Genomic DNA, 22,373 nt, shown 5'->3' on the forward strand with positions numbered 1-22,373 from the left:
CATGCAGCACCCTGGCATGCAGCACCCTGGCATGCAGCACCCTGGCACATGGAGGTTGGCAGAGGTGTGTATAGACATCTCAGGAGCTGATCCAGCTTCACGGGGAGCAGGTTGCCCAGGGGTGCTCTTTGGTCCTCCTGGAAATTGGGAATTGGAGTTTCATAGAATATGGTTGATTTCTTTCCTTTCCTTTTTATTTTTCTCCTCTTCCTCCTCTTTTTCCTCTTCCTCTTTCCTGTTTTTTTTTTTTTTTTTTTGAGACAGAGTTTCTCTGTGTAGCACTGGCTGCCCTAGAACTCATTCTGTAGAACAGGCTGGCTTTGAACTTAGAAATCTGCCTGCCTCTGCCTCCTGAGTGCTGGGGATAAAGGTCTGCGCCACCACCGCCCGGCTGTTGTTAGATTTCAAACAAAGGTTTATGATCAGCTGTGGGTAGGCTGGGTTAAGCCGCTGACACAGCATCTTTCGGAGGGCACCTCAGAGCCTTGGTTTCAGATGGGGCAGGCATCTCCAAACTATGCAGCAAACTCCATGGCCTGGTATACTCACGATGCCATTTTGGGAAATAGTGATGGGGTGGAGGGGGATGGGCAGGGCATCCCACACCAAGCTGCACCCATGGGCCACCTGGTGGATGGAGGGACAGGTTTCTCCTGGTGTTGTAAGGCAATGTGCAAATTTAACCTTTGGATTTATGACTCTATTTCTTTGCAGCAAATGTCACGGGAAATGTCAGGCAAAGGCTGAAGCTGGGTGAGGGGCCCACTGAGGTAGGGAGTGGGGCTGAACATGTTAGAGTGCCCAGGGTCTCAAACCAGAGTGAGGCTCTAGGGTGCTCACTGCCTCCTGGGAGCCCTCTCAGATTGTCCCTGTCCAGCCTGAAATCCCCTGCACGGTGTCCTCAATTTGTCCCAGCTATTATGACCTTGTTAAGACGTTGGCTTTCTTCACCCTCCTGCCAGGGCCCAGATGGGGCCAGCTTGGGGACCTGCCAGAAGTTCCCCCTCCCCTCAGTCCAGCGAGCCATAGGATCAGCTCATGCAGTCTGACTGGCTGTGTGACCTTGGGCCTCACCAGCTTTTGCTGGTCACTGAAGGTGTCATCTATAACCCTGTTTACCTGTAATCCTGGTGCTTCCAGCTTAGTGCCCTGAGAACCAGAAGAACATAGAGTTCTCAAGATTTGGGGTGCTGTTCTCCAGGAGAGATTATGGGGAGCCATGCATGGCAACAGTGGGGATGCCTTTCGGCACATGAGCCAGGACAGGCCTTGCATACTGTAGGTACACGGGAAACATGAATGGTGAGCAGAGAACAAGAGCTTCCGTCCTTCTAAGAATCCGCAACATCTACCCATATGTCCCTTGGTCGTGTCCAGAGCCACCTGGCCTGGCTGTAGGTAACAAACATAACTCCGTCCCTGCCAAGTGCCAGGCTAGTGTGGCCAATTAAACATCTTTAGATCCAAGACCACTCGACCTGCAGCCACCTAGGCTGCCTTTAGGGTCACCAGCTTGAGCATCTCCCAGGTGATGCAGGGGTAGACAGGCACCTGGGCACTGCTCACACCAGGGAGGTCTCTTGTCTTTGCTGATACCCAGCACCTCCCAACTGATACCACAGTTCCCCAGCTGTGTTCCACTGAGCATCCCGGGTTCCCTAGATTCAGACGGCATCATAGCCTCTGCATCCATCATCCGAGTCTCGAGTCTGTGCCTCCCCCTCTTACCCCTGAAGAAAGTCCAGTGTCCACTCTGACTCTTGACTATCCCCTCTAGCCCTTTCTGCAAACCCATCTGAGCCACCGGATACCCTCCATTCCACCCCAGGCTCTTGCTGCTATATCATCTTCCCTGTTAACCTTTGAGCCTGCCTGGAGTCCACCCTGGCTGCCCCTGCAAAGAGTAAAGCCTTGCTCACTTTCTCTCAGGGTGGGCCAGAAGATCTTGTGTAGGAACTGTTCCTTCCACCCTTGATGGGGAATCTCTTGCCACATGGGCTCCAGAGTCTCCACATCTCTGCATCTTCCAAGCAGCCCCATCCTGGCTTGAGGCTTTAGGGAGCATGAGCAATGGGCAGCGGCTCCGCCAGATAGTTGCAGGGAGAGGCCCAGAAAGCTGTAGCATATCAACAAAGAGAAACATTCTCCCCGGCCACCCACTTGCCCCTTTATCTGTCAGGAAATACCCAAGCTCACGGCCCTCAGGGCTAGCAGCCAGGGAAACCTAGTTGGCCAAGATGGTGTAGGTGAGAGCTTCAGAACCCAAAGGCGGATGCTGGCTCCTGAGCTCCCCTGTTGGCATGGACACGGTGAAGGTGGACATGCTGGTGAAAGCCAGCTGGCCACAGGGAGCTTGATTTGTCCATGCTGGCCAGTTCCTGGTCATCTGTTGATGGGAGTTCTCCCAGGCTACAACATGCTTATGCCTCCAGCATAGACCAAGGGAACCGGCTCAGGAATCTGACGCTGGGATGGCTTTTGAGCCCTTGGTGGGAGACAGAGCCCCCAATTCTTGTACTTCCTCTAACTCTTGGTCAGTCCCACCCTTGCCCCACCTCTGGAAAGAAAATGGGTATAGGTGTGGGGGCCCTGTGAGCTCCCTGACCACAAGCCCCTGCGAAGCACTAGGCACAGGAAGAGCCCACACTGGAGCTGCCCGGCCCCCCAGCAGCCTTGCCAGCTGTCTTGAGGAACAATGTTCTAGCTCCTGGTCACTGGACTGAGAGGGTGAGGGAGGGCACTCTGGCTCCAGGCAGGCCCGGCAGCTGGGGAATGCAGTCAGGAAGCTAGGATCTCCATACCTTTGAGAAGTGTGCGGTGCAGTTTGACCCCCGAGAGGGAGCCTGGTCGATCTAGGAGCTTGGAGGCCTTTGTCCCTCCATCCAGCTTGCAGGACCACGAGAGGAGGTGCTTGTCTTTATACTTGGTCCTTGGAAGCAGTTCAGGCAGGGGACCCTAAAGCTGTAGCTGGAAGCAGAAGTCCCTAGAGAGACAGGGTAGCTGCTGTCCTGAGCCTGGCCAACCTCCAGAATAGCAGTCCAGAGAGGGCTGCCAAGGTCACCCAGAGTGTGCCGCTTGCAGTGCCCATGGCTGCTTCTGCCTTCACACTACCCCACAGTGGCTCTTCCTTGGAGCTCTGCCCTGTTCCCCTGATAAGTTCTTAGTCTTCATCTGCCCTGGTTGAGATGTGTCCAGTGCCCCATCCTCAGAGAGTACAGAGTGGGCATGATGGTGGCATGAGAGCCTGGCAGGGCTGACCCCTTAGGTCTCCTTGAGAGCTGTAGACACAAACCTTCAGCTCTGTCTGAGGAAGCAGCAGGACAGTTGGTGTCCCCACTGAGTGTCCCTCGCCTATCTGCATGGCCGCGGGTGTGCTGAACCCCTGGGAGGACCACAGCCCCACCCTTGGTAAAGCTGAAGGGCACTGAACAAGCCCCCACTGTGAGGACGTTGGGCTTTGGGTGGGTTCCCATTGCAGGAAGGCCTCAGATGGCACTGGCCTCTCCCTCCTTCCTCTTAGCAAAGTCTTCCTTGTCCCACCAGTTACAGGCCAGCCCTGGGCAGTGAAGACACTAGGATCTTTATAACATGTTTTTCTCCCAGAGCCATTCGAAGCTCCAAGGCGATGTCCTCAAATCTCAAGACTGAATGGTGTAGTGTGGGCATCAACAGAATGGCAAGAGGACCCCAAGCCAGTCCTCTCGAGGCCCCGCCCCCCGGAGCCCCACCCACTCGAGGCCCTCCCTCTCTGTGGGATTTCTCCCCCACCCCAACTGGCGATTAGGCCAAGGGGAGGGGCCCTGGCTGTTAGAGTATCAGAGCAGATGTCCCTCTGCTCCACAGGAGGCAAGGGTACCAGGGCAGGCTGGCCTTTGGGCAGGGGGAGAAAGGAGGCAGGGGAGGAACTCAGTGCGAACAGCCCCAGCAGGATACCCTCGTGGCTCGGTGTGTGCTGCGGCCTGACACGTGGTCTCTGCACACTGGGCCGTGTCCGCCCTGTCTTTTATCTCCCTGCCTCGGCCCCAATTTATGTCAGGCAAGGCTGACACGAGGACAGGTGTGACAAGTGTCTGGCTTCCTGTTCGAAAATTGGCAAAAGAAAAACTCTTCCCATAAAGATACTCCGTCGACATCCCTCCTGGATGTCAGTAGAGAGCCCGTCACAGCTGAGACAGATGGTGGCCCTAACGCACTCCATCCTTCACCTGCTGCCGGAGCCACAGCCTGGCCACAAGGTGGCTCAAGATGTCCTCGAGGTGGGTGGTGGTGGTGGGGGCATCAGACCTCTTCAGAGCCCTCCCCACTACTATAGGCTACTTTATTTCCAGCTCTCCCAAAGGGCCTCAGTGACATCCAGCAACTCCAGGAGCAGTGGCATACACACTTGAGTCCATGGTGGCCCCCGAATCTCCACCCCCACCCCAAGACAGCTACCCAGACCCAAAGCCTCAGGGGATGAATTTCCAGGGATCTCCAGGCCCTCAGGTTATATGACCATCTTTATCAGCTGTGACCACAGCTCTGGGGAGGGCAGGGTTTGCTAATGTGGTTCTGTGGTGGCAGATAGTCAGGGAGGGAAAGACTCTCAGCCCAGGGCCTCCCTTAAGACCAGATTGTGTTTGGACGCTCATTGTCCTTGCTTCGCCTGGGAACATGTGTGGTGAAGACCTGCTCTGCCCTAGCTGATGCCCTGGATCATTACAGCCCCTGGACAGAGCTTGTATGCATTGACCCTGGGGAGGGCTCCACGGAGTTCGGAGTTTGGGAGGTGGGCAGGAACAAAGGCCAAGACTGGTGAAGGAGTAGGTCCTCAGAAGGCCTTGAGGGCATGGGCCTGGGCCTGGGAACAAGGCAGTTTTGCCCAAAGGGGAGTTGCTTGAACAAAGCTTTGTGAGAGGGATGGAAGGGCAGCACTGGGCTTTCTCCTCCACAGGGTGGGGACATTTCCTTAGGGAGAGGCCAAGTACTGCTGGCAGTTCTGAGCTGGTGGGCAGGACCTTTCTTGTGCAGCATCATACAGCTTCCCCAAACGAGCCAGGTGTGAACTCCATCATGGCTCTTGATCCAGATGAAAGATAAACTCAGGCTGGGGGCCCACAATACCCCCCCAATACAAATGGATCTAGGCCTCCCAACCCCTGATACACTCAGGGCTGCCCTACATGATAGACATGGTATCAGGGGCCTCAAGGCACAGGGCTGTTAATGTGTTTCTTTTTACCTGCTCCGGTATCAATGTGACATCAAGCAGAACAAGGAAGAAACATTTTGGATTTTACCTGCTCATACTCGTGTCTGAAAACCTGAAAAGAATACTCCAAAGTTTTGAGAAGGAGATTCTACTAGCTCATACTGCCGTAACAAAATACCGTGAACTGGGCATCACAAATAGCAGAAATTAATTTTCTCTCAGTTCTAGAGGTTAGAACTCCTAGACCAGAGCGCACACACAGTCAGGTTCTAGTGAGCTACTTGTTCCTGTCTGGCAGATGGTTTTCTTGCTGTAGGGAATGGCGTCTCTGGGGTTTCTTCTAGGCCACTGATCCATCTCAAAGCTTCACCCTTAAGACCTTATCCAACCCTTAACCACCTCCCACTAACTCCCTTCAAATGCCTTCATATCAGGGGTAGGGTGTACTGATTACACACCTAAAGCCCCCGACATTTGAGGACCAAGACAGAAAGATGAACAGTTCTCAGCCTGGCTCAGCAGGTAAGGGCACAAGCTGCCCCTCCGAGAGGACTCATGTTCAATTCACAGTACCCAGAACCCACGTGATATCTTATAACCTTCTGTAACTCTGGTCCCAGGGGAATCGAATGCTCTCTTCTGGCTCTGGGGGCGTGGTACCCACATGGTATACAGGCAACATAACACCCATACACATAAACAGGAAAGTGAAATGAAGGGTCCCAGGCTCTCACCTCACAGAGCTCACACCCGGGGCGCAGGCCATTCGTGGCTCTCACTGGCAAGCTTCACTTGCTTCTTCCTGGCCATAGTCTTAATGATTCTGCAAAACTGGGCCCATTCTCTTTCCTCCCTGGAGCCCAATTCAAGAGGGTTCTAGAGAACCTGAGCCTCTGGTGCTCTCCAAATGAATGAATGAATGAATGAATGAATGAATGAGTAAATAATAGAATCACACTGGGGATTGGGACTTCGGGCATATGTTTGGCGGGGAGCTGAGCACAGTAACTCATGCTGTACTCCCACTACTTAGAAGGCTGAAGCAGGGCATCCTCTAGAGTTTGAGACCAGCCTAGGTTACATAGTAAGTTCTAGTCTGGGGTATCCTATGCTGCCTCAAAAAAAAAAAAAGTGGTGGGGAGGGACAGTACAAACATCCATAACGGAGGTAAAGTTACTCTTGAGGGCCCCTCACAGAAACTCAGAACTTGAGTACACGAGTCTCCCCCAACCAGGATAGGATCAGAGTTGCTCCAGCACTGGGCATCCTCAGGAAGTCATCTCCACAGCCACACAGAGTCCGCCATTTGCCTAGAGTGAGCATGTAGTTGCATATGACAAGCAGACATGGAGCTCCTACTGTATGCTTGTCACGAGGCATGTTTCTGCTCCATGGTGCCCACAGCCCATGACCCAGTAACAGAAACAGGTTGCAGAGACACTGGCTAAGTCTCTGTCCAGTCCCTGTGGGGCTGATGGGAGCCCTGGCACTGAGGGACTCTGGGGTTTGCTTCACAGGTGTGCTACCCTGGACATCAGTCATGACTGAGCTGTTCCATTGTAGCTGGACTCAGGGTGACTCAGCCTCACTGCTGGCTGCCAAATCCTCAAGGGTCACATGGGACTAACCCACTGGCTAAGTCATGACCACCCATGCCTGAAGCAGCCACCCAAGACAGATGAGGAGTGGGTGGGGCCTAGTTGGAGGGAGGATCTGGTTGGCCTGCTGGATACAGGGTTTTAAATACTCATTCCCAAGGAGAGGTGCTTACTGATGTAGGACCTGGTTACCAGGACTCCATGTATTGGAATAGGAGCACTAGAGGCCTAGGCTCTCTAAGGACCCTCTTACATTGGGTTTCAGAGTGGGAGGAAAATAGGGCCATGTTTTGTGGAATCATTAAGACTATGGCCAGGAAAAGGGTTAGTACTTTTTGAAGCTTGCCAGTGAGAGCCAAGGATGGCCTGTTTGGTCCCTGAACTGGACACTGGGTGTGAGGTAAAAGTTAGGGCTCCCAGATCCCCAAGAATCACACTGGAGAGATGGATGTAGCCAGATCTAGGTGTGGCCCCTGACACAGCTGGCCATGCTGTGGTCACTGGAGAAGTCCTCAGTGGGGCCTAGGGCCTGTTAGGAAGGAGACTCTCCAGTCTGGTCCTTTCTCAGCTCAAAAGGAGCCTGGATCCTTGACTGGTAGTAGAAGCTTTTTGCCTTCCTTTTGAGACAGGATCTCTCACCAAACCTACAGCCTGCTTATCTGTCTAGCCTGGCTGACCAGTGAGCTCCAGTCTTCCTACTTTTGTCCTTCCTCTGTCTTCCCAGTCCTGAAGTTAGAGGCTCACACTTTGAATAGCATCCGGCTGTTCTGTGGGTGTTGAGTGTCCTAACTCAGGCCGTCAATCACACTTCCACAGCAAGTGCTTCATCAACGGGGCTTTGCCTTGTTTAGAGCTGCAGGTAGGGGCAGTGGGAAGGCCGGGAAGACCCGGAAGGCTACAGAGGCTGAGGTGCTGCCTAGAAGTGAGGTTAGAGGTACCTTGTCTCCCTGGCTTCACAGCCCCATGGCTCCCCCTCCCCATGCCTGCCATAGCATCCTAAATGCAGCAGCAGCAGGATGTAGCCAAAATACAGTGACCTCCTTTTCTGTATGAGGCAGTAGTGCCTGGCTTCCACCCGCGCAGGTGAGAAGCCGCCAACAATTTCCATTCCAAATTGATTTCAAATAAGCAAGCGTTATCACACACAATCATATAGGAATAATTTATCACTCGTTAATAAAAGAGCAATTACTTATTCTCATTGCCCCTGCCCGTGTACTGTGGGCTTTGTTGCAGGTTGGAGCTCTGAGGATTAGAGAAGCTGAGGCCCAGGGGTTGAATCCCACCTCCAAAAAAAGGTGGCCCTTAGGCTTTCAACTGCCTCCCTGCCCCCAAGACAACCTGAGACAGAGGCTGAAGCTTGAACAGGGTGGTGGCGGTGGTAGTGACAGTGAGAAGAGAATGGCCTGTGGGAAGCAGCCAGCCGGGTCAGAGTCTGTCAGGGCAGTAGAACCAGAGCAAAATGGATGTGGAGGGGCATGGGGGGCGATGAGGAACCGTGACTACAGACCTGGACCTGGGAGCATCCCTTCAAACGTCTGAATTCCAAAAGCCCCATAACAGAGAATGTCGGGGGTCAGAGACCCAGGTCCATTCTCAGCCACCCCAGGGACCAGCATGTCCCTGCTCAGGATGCTGGCTTTCAGCTCTACTACCTGACCTGTGTTTGACCACTCAGAGGACTCACACTCTCTTCTCTTTCACCTGTCCTTCGTTTCTCCCCGGCTTACAGTTGACTGTAGAGTAATTCTTTATCTTCTTGTCCCACTTCATGGGAGAACAAGCTCTTCATCGTGTCCCCATTGTCCCTTGGGTCCCATCCCAGGCCCTGTCCTGCCACCCAGGACTTCCTCCTTTTGTGGGATGCACACTAACCTCTGTGACTGTGGTTTTGTTTCAGCTGAAGTACTTGTAGGGAAGGTACAGCGAAGGGCCATCTGAGCCCTCCAGTGTTTCCAGATGCGTTCAAGCTAGACTGGCTGGGTCCAGAATCCCATATTTTAAAAGCCTTTCTGAGTCTTGCAACATTGCAGTTTCCTGGCATGCAGGGTGCTTTGGGGAGCTCCAGTTCTGCCTTGCATTGTTTATGAGCAGCTTTTTCTCCTGGAATCTCTCACTCTCCAGGAGCTTGAAGTTTGCTGTGAATGCCCAGTGACGGTCCAGGTCCTTGGCTCTAGGAGTGCCAAATTATTTCTTGGATAATTTTTTACCCTGCATTTTCTGTTCTCCCTTCATACAATTGCCCTAAAACACAGTTGACCCACATTTGCCCGTTGAATCTCATTCAGTTTTTCTTTTTGTTTTTCTTTCTGGAAGATTTCCTTGACCTTGTTTTCCAACCCTCCTATTGATTCTTTTAATTTTAGCAATTCTATTTTTAATTTCTAGACACTCTTTCTTGTTCTCTGGTGACTCCCTGGTCATAGCACCCTGTTCTTGTTTTAAATCCACTTCTGTTCCTGGGTGGACCAGTTAGAATTTCCCTCTAATTTCTGACTCTTCCTGACCCTCTACCTGCCACTTCTTGAATTCCTTTGTGATCTGCCTCGGTGCCTTTTTGAAGCTGTGATGCTTGCTAGTCACCTTTTCGGGGGAAGCAGATTCAGGGTTCTGCTGAGATGGGACATGTGAACTGGCAGATTCCGAGCCATCAAGTAGGAGCTGCCCTGGGCTTCCCCATATGCCTTATGCCAAGAGCAGAGACCCTTTCTCCGCATGTCTCTCTACTCCTGACTCCACAGGGCATGCTTCTCAGTCACCATCATTCCAGTGGGGAGTTAGCAGGGGTCTGTATACAGCTCACAGAGTGTGATGGTGGTGGTGGGTGGAGCAGAAAGAAGAGTTATACGTGGTGATTAAGCTGCTGCAGCTGATGCTGCCTGAGTTCAGGTCTCTTGCAGAGTGTGGCAGGCTGTGCTATGCAGCCCACCTACCCCTACCCCCCACAGGCCAGCAAGCCTGCTAAGACGATTTTCCGGGAAGGCAGCACACAGCTCCAAATATGCTAAAGGTACATCCTAACTGCCGCTGTCCTTTGGTACAGGCAAAGCATTCTCTGCATAGAACAGGGTCCACAGTCAGGCCATGCCAGTGACTGTGACTGCTACAGCAAAGGGTTCTTGTGGCTCCTCTGCGTTGACCTGTACTTCACCTTCTCCAACTTCTCATGTGATTACAGTGACCAAGTTCAGGGTGGATATACCAATTCTGGGTGTCAAGCCATAGGCTAACTTCTGGGGAGGCAGGACACAAACTCCAGCCCAGACTGGGCTAGGGATACTTCAGTGCGAATTCAAGGCTGTAGGCTGTCCGGGAGAGGTGGTGCCGGGCTGGTGTGAGCCTCACATTGCTGTCGTGGTGACAGGCTCAGGGCACTCGGCCTCCTCTCCAGCTACTCTAAACGTGGACCTACTTTTGAGCCTCAGTCCTCGCCTAGCCCAGGGAAGAAGGCTTGGACCAAGAATGATGTGCTGTGGGAGATGAAGAAGGCCAGAATAGCTGTCTCTCCCTGTCCTGTGGTCCATGGGAACTTGTGTAAGCCTGCAGGGATCCTGGGGCCAAAGAATGTGCCTTGTCTCTTCACCTCACTGGGATCCTATTGGGGTTTTGCCTTCGGGCCTTTATGTGTGGACTAGAAATAATGTCACCTCCTCACTGTGTTATGGGGTGTCTTGGTCACTGTGCTATTATTGCTGTGAAGGGACACCATGACCAAGGCAACTTGTATGAAAGAAAGCATTTAATTGGAGGCTTGCTTTCAGTTTCAGAGGCCTAGTCTATTATCATCATGGCAGGGAGCATGGTGGCACACAGGCAGGCATGGTGCTGGAGAGTAGCTGAGAACTACATCCTGGTTCCCAAGCAGAGAATGACTAGGCCTGGCATGGGCTCACCTGAAAGCCCACCACAGGTGACATACTTCCTCCAACAAGGCCCACCATGGGCCCGAACCTCAAACTGTGATCTAAAAGGAACCTTTCCTCCCTAAAAAGCTGACTCAGATTTTGTCATGGTGACAGAAAGCTAACTAACACGTGACATTAAGTGATGGTCGAGGCCCAGCAATGACGGTGATTGTGGTAGTGCTGATGCTATGACAGCGACAGTGGTGACAGTGACAGCCACGGTGACGGTGATGTTGGTGATGAAGCGATCACGATGGAGATGCTGATGTGATGACAGCAGAAGAAAATACTTGTCGCCCACTTTCAGTTTGTGACCCTGGCCGTGGATCTGCATGAGTAGCTGCCTCTGAGGTCATCAGAAGTGGTCCAAACCTTCCTGTTTATCAAAAAGTACTCCCTTCACCTTTCCTGGACTAAGTCTTCTCACCTGTAATAAATCCTGTTTTCTTAACTGTGAACGTCTGTTAGCCAAGGCTAGACTCTTAACGTCTTGAGAAATTTATCAGTGCTGACTTGCTCCATGCCCCTGCTCCCATTCCCACCCAGACCAAGAACTGATGGCAGAGAGTCAGAGAGCCAGCTCCGTGGGGCCCAGTCAGAGCTTCTGAAGCAGTTTGCAGCAAAGGGGTCATCAGAGCTCTGCCAAGTCCTAGAGGTGATTATACTGGCACGGCAGGACCAGCGTCCCAGCTGACCCCCACTGAGCCGAGCCACCACCAACCCCAAATCCACCTCCCCCAGGTGTGTTTCCCCATTAGGGCCCTTATCCTTCTCTCCCAGAAGAGGAGTGACCCTTATTTTTGGTCCTGGTGGCTAGCTGTTAATCTCTCTCTCTCTCTCTCTCTCTCTCTCTCTCTCTCTCTCTCTCTCTTCCTTTCTTGTTTTGTTTTTTTGTTTTTTTTGTTTTTTGTTTTTTGTTTTTTTTTGACACAGGGTTTCTCTGTGTAGCCCTGGCTGTCCTGGAACTCACTCTGTAGACCAGGCTGGCCTCGAACTCAGAAATCGGCCTGCCTCTGCCTCCCAAGTGCTGGGATTCAGGGCGTGCGCCACCACCGCCCAGCAATATGTGTGCGTGTGCGTGTGCATGTGCATGTGCGTGTGTGTGTGTGTGTATTTTAAAAATTCAGCCTACATGTATATGTGTGAGCCATATAGGAACTATATTTAAAAAAATCACTGTGAGCTGCTATGTGAGTGCTGGGAACTGACGTGGGCCCTCTAGGAGAGCAGCAAGTGCTCAGAGCTTCTGAGCCGCCTCTCCTGACCCTGACTGTTCTTGACAGGATGGTCTCGAACTCCTGATTTTCCCATTTCCACCTCTCAATTACAAAAGTAAAGTGTTCCTACTACCCCCAGCTTGGTTTGGTGTTTTTGAGACAAAGTCTTGCTATGATTGACCTTCAGCTCATGATCCTCCTGCCTCAGCTTCCACGTTGTATTTTATTATGCACACTTAGTCACATGCCCCCTGATGTCCTTAGCAGGATACTTGATTTTCCATAACCCAAACAGGATTTCACTACTTCCACATGCTACCTGCAATCCCCCTGAATGTCTTGCCCAGTGTCCCCCTATGCCAACCCTGCACTAAGGTGAGAGATCACTGTGTTCAGCTCACCCAGCCATGCAGGCTTGGCAGGAGCAGTGAATAGTCTTCTCTGACTGCAGGGCTCCTTTTCCTCAAGCAGGAGGTTGAGTGCCCTTGGCTGAGCCCTTGTGAGTGTTAAGATAGCCACACTGCACCCAGCAGGTGTTCAGTCACAAAGCAGGTCAGCAAACTTCCTGTAAGAGGGCCCAGCATTGTGGGCCACACCATGTGTGGTGCCGGCGTCACTGTGCCGAAAGCAGCCCTGGATCGTGGGTGAGCACATAGACGTGGCTGCATGCCAAGGAAACAGCTTATTGCTAATAGAACAGCCTGCTCTTGGGCTCTTGAGTGCCTGGGGCCCCTCAGCCTTTCTTCTAGCTCCATGGACTCAGTGCTTTGGCCTTGGAGGGTGATTCCAATGGGCACATCTGAAGAGGATTGTATACTCTCTCTTGGATCCTTTGCTCCCATTGGCACTCCCTGCCTGTCCTGCTGCCACCACTGGCTCTATGACAGAAGTCTCTAAGGCTGGAGCAACCCACTTAGGAGGGTGTGCTGAGGCTTCATTAACTGGCCATCTCTAGTAGAGTCCTGTCTGCCTTCTTTCGTCCTGAGGAGTGGCCAAGAGGCACAGTCGGTGGGTCCCAGAGGGTGGGAGCCAGAGGGTTCAAGCTGATGTCAGCCTCAAGGCCTGCATTGCTTTTTTATAGCAGAATGAGTTCAGCCTGGGCAGAGGCCACCTGCCTGCTTGGTTGATCATGTCCTACAAATGCAAGAACCGTGGAGAGACGTCACCTACCTCCTCCCACCACAGGGTAGCAGACCCTCCTCTAGGTCCTGATGTGTGCACAGCCCTCTATACCAACCCATTTCTGCCCCTGTGCCTAAGGGTTACTGGCTTCTATAAGACGTTCATCCTGTTTTGCATACTGCAAATGACATATTGACAACACAGTCCTGTGTCTACCTCCCCTCCTCAATGGCTTATCTCCTAGTATATGTTATCTCTCAGTCCAGGCTTGGTATATACAAGTATCACACGCACCCAAAGACATACTTACTCTGTGTGTTGATACTCAGGGCCTCATGGGTCAACAGCAGATTCAAGGATAAGATGTGTGATCCAGGACTCTGTCTAGGGTACTTGTCACAAAAGTAGGTTTGAGGCACAGAAGGCAGAATCCAGTACTATAGATCCTGCTTTGCAGAACACTCCATCCTGGACAGCATCAAGATGGCAAGAATGGGAGACATTTGTGAGGCAGTCCTGGGACTTAGGCTTCATAGGATGTCTATGGTAGGGATATGCCAGTCATTGCTTAGTTCCACGTTAGTGTCCTTGGGGACTGAAGCAAGACTGGAAGATGGACTGAATTAGCAGCATGACCACAGAGGAGGCCTGGGGGTGAGAGGCAGGTAATTAGGCAGCAGGTGTTTGTTGGCTAGCAGCTGCCTGTCAAGGAGGGGGACACTGAGTTGGATGGGCTTCAGCCAGGCAGAATCTCTAGGTATTCCACCATAGGCCCATCAAGCAGGGTTCACAGGGGTGGGGTCTGGGAGGTGAGTATCCTGGTGAGGCTTGGGAGCCCCTTAAGTAAGCAATGGACAGGGACAAGAAATGGATTCCTAGGAGAGACACACACTTGTAACCCCAGCTACTCGGGAGGCTGAAGTGGGGTCACTGCAAGTTAAAGGTGTGGGCAGCTTCATGCCCCTGTCCCAAAAATAAAACTGAAAGAGCTGGGCATGGTGGGCACTGATGGGGCATGCCTTTAATTGCAGCACGTGAGAGGCAGAGGCAGGTGGGTTTCTGTGGTGGGTTCTCTGAGGACAAGAGGATGACCCGGCATAGTCAAAAGCCACTTCCAACAGCTTGGTTCCAGTTGCAATGCATCAAGCAGCCAGAACACATACCAGGCCTCAGTTTACCCACTGCTAAGTCCAGGCCTGAAGTGCACCAACACAGGTCTCGTATCTGCCTACTGTGGCAAGTGACCTTGCCCATTATTGACCTGGCCTGTTCTGCTTGATAGTCAGGATCAATAAGGAACAAGGCCTCAAGGGATAGGACAGGGCCAGAGGCTGGTGACCACACCCTCAGGAGACACAGTATAGGCTGTCCTCTGGAAGCCACCTTCCTGCTCCCCTGACTGTGTTCTGAGGAGGGCCCAGGAAGCACAGTATGGATACAAGCTGTCACTGTGCGTGTCTGTGGCCAGTGAGGGATGGAAGGTGGGCAGTGTGTGTGTGAGAAGTGAGTGGATGTCGGGAACAGATGGGGGTGGGGGTCAGCAGGGATGTGCTAGACCCAGAGAAGGATTCTCGACTCTGCAGTGTGGGGGTGACCTCGGTCTGGCCAACCTCTCCCGGAGCTATTTCTGGTCTTGTATGCTGAGCTGTTCTGCCTTGTAACTGTGGTCTCTTCTGCTGAAGCAGCCCAGCCCTTCTACAGCCTTCTGACCCCAGCTTTGTATATCCACGGAGATATCCTCCTGGCCCTAGACAGCATGGGAGATCCCCATGCCCCACTGCCTATCCAACAGACCAGTATTCTAACACCCATTGGCTGCCCTGGCTGTGTAGCAATTGTCCTTCATGAACTGGCTAGACTCTCCTTGATAGCACTTCAGGTAGCACGTTGTTCCGTCTCCCACTCTCCCTTCCTTTTAAACTGCCTCAATATGTGAGCAGGCCTTCACTACCCACTGCCTCAGTTTCCTGACCTGTGAAACAGACTGCTGCTGATGGTAAGGAATGTATATCTGGTACGTTCCTCCAAAGTCCGTGGGGTAGATATTTGTACTTTGAGAGACCCATCAGCCCTGAGGGCACCCAGCCAGTAGAAGGATGAAAGCCAGTTCCCAGAGTCTGTGAGCCTATGAGCCTGCACTGTTTCTTGGTCTCATCAGGTGAGGACAAGAGGCCATCCCCATGGGATGTCAACCTAGGATAGGGCGGTGGTGGAGTGTATGCAGGTCTGCAAGTCCGCAGTGGGATGGGAAGATGCTAAAGAAGGCAGTCTCAGCTCAGCTTGGCAGTTCACTGGGCTGCTGAGGTGAGCTGCTGACCTCAGCAGTGCCTGCCTGCTGGCTCAAGCGGCTGCTGGCCAAGGCCCCAGAAGCCTCTCACCTGACCTGGACCCTCCCCTCCCTTTCTCCCTGTTCACACCCCCTGTTCCCTGGCTTCCTTCCCTCTGCCCCTGTCCTCTTCCTGACTCCCATTCCCTCTCCCTTCCTCTTTCCTCCTCTTCCATCTTTCATCTCCACTCTCCTGTCTCCCCATCTCTCTCTTCTTCCCTCTCCCCATTCCCTCATCAATGAGTGTAAATATGGGCTCTTGACTCCAAAGAGCTGCAGGTACCAGATGAGTAGCCCAGTGGCTGTATCCTGCCTGATCTGGCTGCCCCAGGTGGAAAAGGAGCCTGGGGTCTGTATATAGTCATTGTCCTCCCTGGGGAATCTCAGAGCCATGTGCACTAGGGACCAGTCCTTTCCCACTGTCACCTGCATGTCCCTGTGGCCCCCTAGATGACCTGAGCTGAGCTAGAAGCCTCTGGCCATGACCTAGTTCCAACAGCCAGTTAGTTCTCAATGGAAAAGCCCTGGAGGGGACCCCATACACAGGTCTGATGACAACTGACTTAAGTGTAGCTAGAGAAATATAAAAAGCTATATGCATGGCTTACAAGGCTGACTCAAGTGGATGTAGGGTTCTGAAGGAGTCTCTGCATGGATGCCATGTGAGAGAGATGGACCTCCTAGGACCATTTTCTGCCCACGTGTGCATGCCAGGTGCTTTCTGAGAACAGGGACATGAATGAGACTGGTTAGGAGTGCCGTCAGGTAGAGGCTACAGGGAGGCCAGAGGGCTAGGCTGCTCTGCAGAAGGGAGGCCTTCTCCCATGAGAATCAGTGGGCAGGTTTGAGAATGGAAAATAAATGGAAATGGAGAGGTTCAGACATGAAGTTCAGAAGCCTTGTGGCTCAGGGCACTGCAGAAACCACAGAATGAGCCAGCAAGACCTGCAAGGTGGCAGATAGAGACTGAATAGGGCAACCCACGGGTGGGGTCAGGGAACATCCTTACAACGCCTGGTCAGGTGTCTGGGTATTTCCCCAAACCCCTGCTGTGAACACACGCAATGCTGCAAAGTTGGGTTTGATTAGCTCATAAAAAGATGCCCCCTCATGCTTGCTCAGCTCAGGAGTTGCCATGGAGACCAGCGGGCAGGCCCCAGGGGGGCCCAGGCTGGAGCCAATTACTGTGGCTACGGCAGAAGAGCCTACCCCAGCCCCTGTGCTGAGAGGGTGAGAAGGGCTGCCTCTCAGAAGTTGATTTCCAACAGAAACACAGCTGTGTCTTTTACCTTCTGCCTGGTACGGCTGAGCACCACATAGCAGCCCCTCTGGTTGCCCACCTCCCTATTGTGGCTCGTTCCTGAGGACCCTGACCACAGCTGTGTTAGCATTGGGCAACCTCAGGACTCGGGCCTATAGCCTGTCTCAGTCCACCACTGTGTGGTGGGTAGCACAGAGGGATTAGTGGTGCCTCGAGTGTATGTGAGATCCAGTCAGCAGCATGGCATTGTAGGTAACAAGCAGTCTTTAGCACAACTAGGCTGATAAAGTTGTCACCCATGGCAATAAAATCTCCAGCCTGGCCATGGGGACATGGAAGCCCCCTACTTACCCAGTCTTGGGTCCTGAGTTCAAGACCAGAAAATGGTGTACACATTGTATAGTGTTCTTTTGTGACAGCAGGCAGGGCATCATGGGGTGCTGACAAGGCCAGACCCCACTGTCCCAGAAAGGATGTGTAAGAAGAGAATGTGAGAGGAAGCTAAGTGCTTAGACAGTGCCTCAGGCCTATGTGCAACCCGCACATGGCCAGCCCAGGGAGGGGCCTCCATGGATTGGGGGCTTCTGGGCCTGGCTTGCCACCATGGTTGCCAACAAATGACTCGAGGCCCAGCAAACACAAGCTCTTCAAAGAAAGCCACTGAGTATTAGAAATGAAGTCCCCAGGGCTTGAAATCTTGCTGGCTGTTAGGCTTGCCTGGCCTGTGGGGCTCCAGATTTAGAGCACTAGTCAGCACACTCATGAGAGGACCCTTTGTGGTCAGGGGTCCAGTGAGAAGTTCCCAGAGGCCAAGGCTTGGTAAGGAAAGCTAGCTCCTGGCCTTCCCCTCCTCCCTCTGGTGTCAGTAGGCTCCAAGCAGTTAGCCAGCCTTGGCCTCCTGTCTGCAGAATCCTGCTCTTAGCTAGCTGCCAACACAGGTGTTAGCTGTCAATGGAGGTGTTAGCTGATAAGCCATAACCCTCCCAGGGGGATTCACATTTTAATAGACTCACTCCTGAAAGAGCCTTCGGCATTCAAAAGGATGGGGCTCTAGTGACAGGCCAAGAAGCTTTTTCCCAGGGATGTGGCACCCCATCCCTAGCTGCAGTCTGCTGAGGCTTATATAGGTCCTTGGCCACACCCAGGTATATGGCCCAGAGACTGGGATGGGGTATAGTGCCTTGGGACCACTAAGAGAAGTGGGGTGGCAACAAGGATGGGCAGGAAGACTGGAAAGGGATGGAGCTGAGAATGAGGCCAGGGGAGGAGGCTGCAGAAGTGTTCACAGCCAAGTCAGGAAGTGCTTAAAAGGGAGGCTTGTGGAGGAGGAGCAGCCTGCCCTGGGGGCCTGGGAGAGGTTCCTGGGGTAGGATTCTGTGCCTTCCCTCCATCCCTGCCTTCCCCAGGCTCCTCTTCTTGGTTAGCAGAGGTGCTAGTGAGAAGACCTACCCCTGGCCTCTGGAGACTTCTACAGGCCCTCCAGGGGCTGAAAATTCTCCATTCAAGCATATCTTCTATTTTAGCTTGAGGAGATCCCCTAGAATCCCAGTTGTCAGAGGTCCTCAAGAGCTGTAAGAGACTGGGCTGGGCATGGATTGTGAGCCTCAGCCCCTCTGCTGCAGCCTGGGTCAAGGGACATAGCAGGTCTAGGATGTTCCTACAGTGTTTTTTTCCCCAAGAGCTAGACTCCCCGCTTCCTTCTTAACCTGTACCTTGATGGAGTTGATTTGGGCAGACCAAGGATAGAGCTAAGGCTGGTGGAGGCAAACAGCAACCAGATCCCAGGGGCTCTTCTGTGTGTTGGAGTCCTGAGCTGGTATATGCACTAGCCAAGAAGGCCTCCAGATGTGTGTTTTTGGTGACCAATTGGGCTAGCCCTGGGCAAAGCAACAGTCATGTATGTCAGCAAGTATATGAGGTAGGGTGGCATGGGGCTTAGGAGTTCAGACATGATCACCAGTATGGAATGTGTCTCCAAAGACAGCTTATAACCCAGTATTGTCTACATGGAGTAGAAGGCAGAGGCCTTCCATCCCCATTTCCAAGGCTTGCGGCCTTTGGACTCTGCCCAGTCCCATGGAGACCCACTCAATGAGAATTGGTTCTAGCATCAAGTCTCACCTCCTAGGGCTCCTGTCTGATCACCTTTTTCTCTGCCCACAGGAAGCCAGCTCTTGGCATGGGTGCTATGGCTACAGGCCTGGAGGGTAGCAACACCATGCCCTGGTGCTTGTGTGTGCTACAATGAGCCCAAGGTAACAACAAGCTGCCCCCAGCAGGGCCTGCAGGCTGTGCCCACTGGCATCCCAGCCTCTAGCCAGCGAATCTTCCTGCATGGCAACCGAATCTCTCATGTGCCAGCTGCCAGCTTCCAGTCATGCCGAAATCTCACTATCCTGTGGCTGCACTCTAATGCTCTGGCCCGGATCGATGCTGCTGCCTTCACTGGTCTGACCCTCCTGGAGCAACTAGATCTTAGTGACAATGCACAGCTTCGTGTCGTGGACCCTACCACGTTCCACGGCCTGGGCCACCTGCACACACTGCACCTAGACCGATGTGGCCTGCAGGAGCTGGGTCCCGGCCTATTCCGTGGACTAGCAGCTTTGCAGTACCTTTACCTACAAGACAACAATCTGCAGGCGCTCCCTGACAACACCTTCCGAGACCTGGGCAACCTCACGCATCTCTTTCTGCATGGCAACCGTATCCCCAGTGTGCCTGAGCACGCTTTCCGTGGCCTGCACAGTCTTGACCGCCTCCTCCTGCACCAGAACCATGTGGCTCGAGTGCACCCACATGCCTTCCGGGACCTTGGCCGCCTCATGACCCTCTACCTGTTTGCCAATAACATCTCCATGCTACCTGCAGAGGTCCTGGTGCCCCTGAGATCTCTGCAGTACCTGCGACTCAATGACAACCCCTGGGTGTGTGACTGCCGGGCACGTCCACTCTGGGCTTGGCTGCAAAAGTTCCGAGGTTCCTCATCAGAGGTGCCCTGCAACCTGCCCCCACGCCTGGCAGGCCGTGATCTTAAGCGCCTCGCTGTCAATGACCTAGAGGGTTGTGCTGTGGCTCCAGGGCCCTTCCGTCCCATTCAGACCAGTCAGCTCACTGATGAGGAGCTGCTGGGCCTCCCCAAGTGCTGCCAGCCGGATGCTGCAGACAAGGCCTCAGTACTGGAGCCCGGAAGGCCAGCTTCTGCTGGAAATGCCCTCAAGGGACGTGTGCCTTCTGGGGACACTCCACCAGGCAATGGTTCAGGCCCTCGGCACATCAATGACTCTCCATTTGGGACTTTGCCCAGCTCTGCAGAGCCCCCACTGACTGCCCTGAGACCTGGGGGTTCTGAGTCACCAGGACTGCCCACCACTGGTCCCCGCAGGAGGCCAGGTTGTTCCCGAAAAAATCGCACCCGCAGCCACTGCCGTCTGGGACAGGCAGGAAGTGGGAGCAGTGGACCGCGGGATGCAGAGGGTTCAGGGGCCCTGCCTGCTCTGGCCTGCAGCCTTGTTCCTCTGGGCCTTGTGCTGTTACTCTGGACACTGCTTGGGCCCTGCTGACCAGTCACCAGCCACCAGATGTGTGTACATATGGGGTCTCCCTCCACGCCGCCAGCCAGAGCCAGGGACAGGTTCTAAGGAGCAGGCCAGGCCCTCCCTGACAGATGCCTCCCCACCAGCCCACCCCCATCTCCACCCCATCATGTTTACAGGGTTCCGGGGGTGGCGTTTGTTCCAGAACGCTGCCTCCCACCCGGATCGCGGTATATAGAGATATGAATTTTATTTTACTTGTGTAAAATATTGGATGACGTGGAATAAAGAGCTCTTTTCTTAAGCTGTGGCCTCTCAGGCTGCGGTACTGTGGGTGGTGAGAAACGAGGGTGGGTCCCAGCATAGCATCTCCTTCAGACACTGGCACAGAAGGCCTGAGAGGAGATAGAACTGCCCACCCTCATTGGTGGGGCAGTTTGGGCTGAATGGGGGGTGGGGTGGGGGTGGGGTTCACATATGGGAGTGAGGTGACATTCTCACCACCCTCCCGCTGCACCAGTGCGTGTGCCCCATAGCTGTCATCCTTGAGCTCAGCCAACTTCTCTGAGAGCTGGGCTGACTATAAGCTTAGCAATATATGGTTCTAAATAAGCTCGGTTTTGTGGGGACATCTACTCTGGGGTTGTCTAGCCCAAGGGGAGGCTGAGAGTGAGGTATAAAGACCATACTCCCACTGCTTGGGAACAACCAGGAATGGGGTAGCTCAAGCTCATGCAGGGGGTGTGTGCACTCTCATACTACTGCCCCAGGTCGCAGACCTCATGCCTAGATGTGGGCCTCATACAAGCACACACTAGAGGATACATATGCCCATGAAGACACGTGAGCACAGAACAGACACACATGGCAGAGCAGGAGCCACACAGACAACACGTGTGTGTGCATGTGCTTAAAGCAGCACAGACAAGAAGATGCATGTGTGATTCTCTGAGGCCTGGGCTGAAAAGGACTCAGACACAGACGGAAAAGAACCACTTGGCCAGAAAGAGTGAGGAAGCAGTTGTGAGGGGAACAGGAAGGGGTCTTCCTCCTCTACCAGGGCAAGAGCTGGGAGAAAGGAAAGACACTGGGCCCTGGGGGAGGGAATCGGGGGAGCCAGATGGCCATGGGGGCGGCCAGGGATCCAGAAGCTCAGGGAGGAGGCTGGGTGAGGAGTGCGCTCAGCCACCACGGAGGAGGGGCCCAGGGCAAAGCTGGAATCTGAGGTCCTGGTCTGGGCTTCTTCTCCTTACCAAGGAACCTCTTCCAGGAACCCCTGGGCCTGGGCCTGGGCCTGCTGGTGCTACCACGCATATCCACATGGCTGTCTACATTTACACTTGCAGTTTGTTCCTCTGCAGAGTGGACTCTAGCCTGCGCTCTGAGCCAGGGCACCATTGCTTGTCCCTAATCTGGGGATGCTGCAATTGGAGCAGGTCTCCTGGGTGAGAGAGAGCACCGCTTGCCTAGCCCTTCCCCTTAGGAGCTATTCTCCAACACCCTGTTCACCCTTGTAGCCCTAGCTGAGGAGGCTCGGTATACTGCCTGTGAAGAAGACAGCCTGCCACAGCACTCCCCAGCATCCTGTGAAGATGACAGCCTGCCATAGCGCTCCCCAGCATCCTGGGAGGCTGCTGGCCTGCACCTGGTGGACAGGACAGGGGTCTTCATCGATGACGCCACCAATAACAACAATGAGCTCCTGCCTATCTGAGAAGACCAAGGCAGCCTGCTAAGTCTGCAGGGTGGGCAGTGCTGAGGGGTAAGACTAGGTCTTCCCAATTGTAAGTCATGACCATAAAGCTTCCATTAACAAAGAACCTTAGGGGTCTTGAGCTGGCCATCTGCAGCAGATGTGGCTCACAGGACAGAGGGTCTCATCTTAGTCCACACACTTTCGGAACAGGGAGTTCACTACCTATGCTGAGCTTGGTCCTCATTGGCAGGCACTATCTGGCCTCAGGTCACTTTCTGTTTCTGTTACCAACAGCTGGCCCACAGGTGGGGATTCTAGGTCAGCCCCTGGTGATGGTGAAAAGGCTTCTGGGCCACATGCTGTACTATAATAACCAGGCTAACAGCCTGAGACGCGTACCCTGGATCCTACAGACCCTGCCCTGTCCCTTGAGGCTCTGCACACTCCCCTCTCCAGAGAGAGAAGTCTGAGGGTATGTTACAGAGTGGAGATAGTGCTCTAGCCAGACTGACAGTGAAGA

General features: G+C 53.5%; 1 protein-coding gene across 1 annotated transcript in view; it reads left to right on the forward strand.

Moving 5' to 3' along the window:
* Rtn4r (reticulon 4 receptor) overlaps positions 1-20,461 on the forward strand; it is a 25,264-nt gene extending 4,803 nt beyond the window's left edge. The window contains exon 2 of the mRNA XM_028770562.1: positions 18,785-20,461. Within this exon, the coding sequence (XP_028626395.1) occupies positions 18,785-20,184 (1,400 nt within the window). The 3' untranslated portion in view covers positions 20,185-20,461. The remainder of the gene's footprint in view (positions 1-18,784) is intronic.
* The last annotated feature ends 1,912 nt before the right edge of the window (positions 20,462-22,373 follow it).

Source organism: Grammomys surdaster, unplaced genomic scaffold (genome assembly GCF_004785775.1).
Source record: "Grammomys surdaster isolate TR1022 unplaced genomic scaffold, NIH_TR_1.0 202, whole genome shotgun sequence".
NCBI lineage: Eukaryota > Metazoa > Chordata > Mammalia > Rodentia > Muridae > Grammomys > Grammomys surdaster.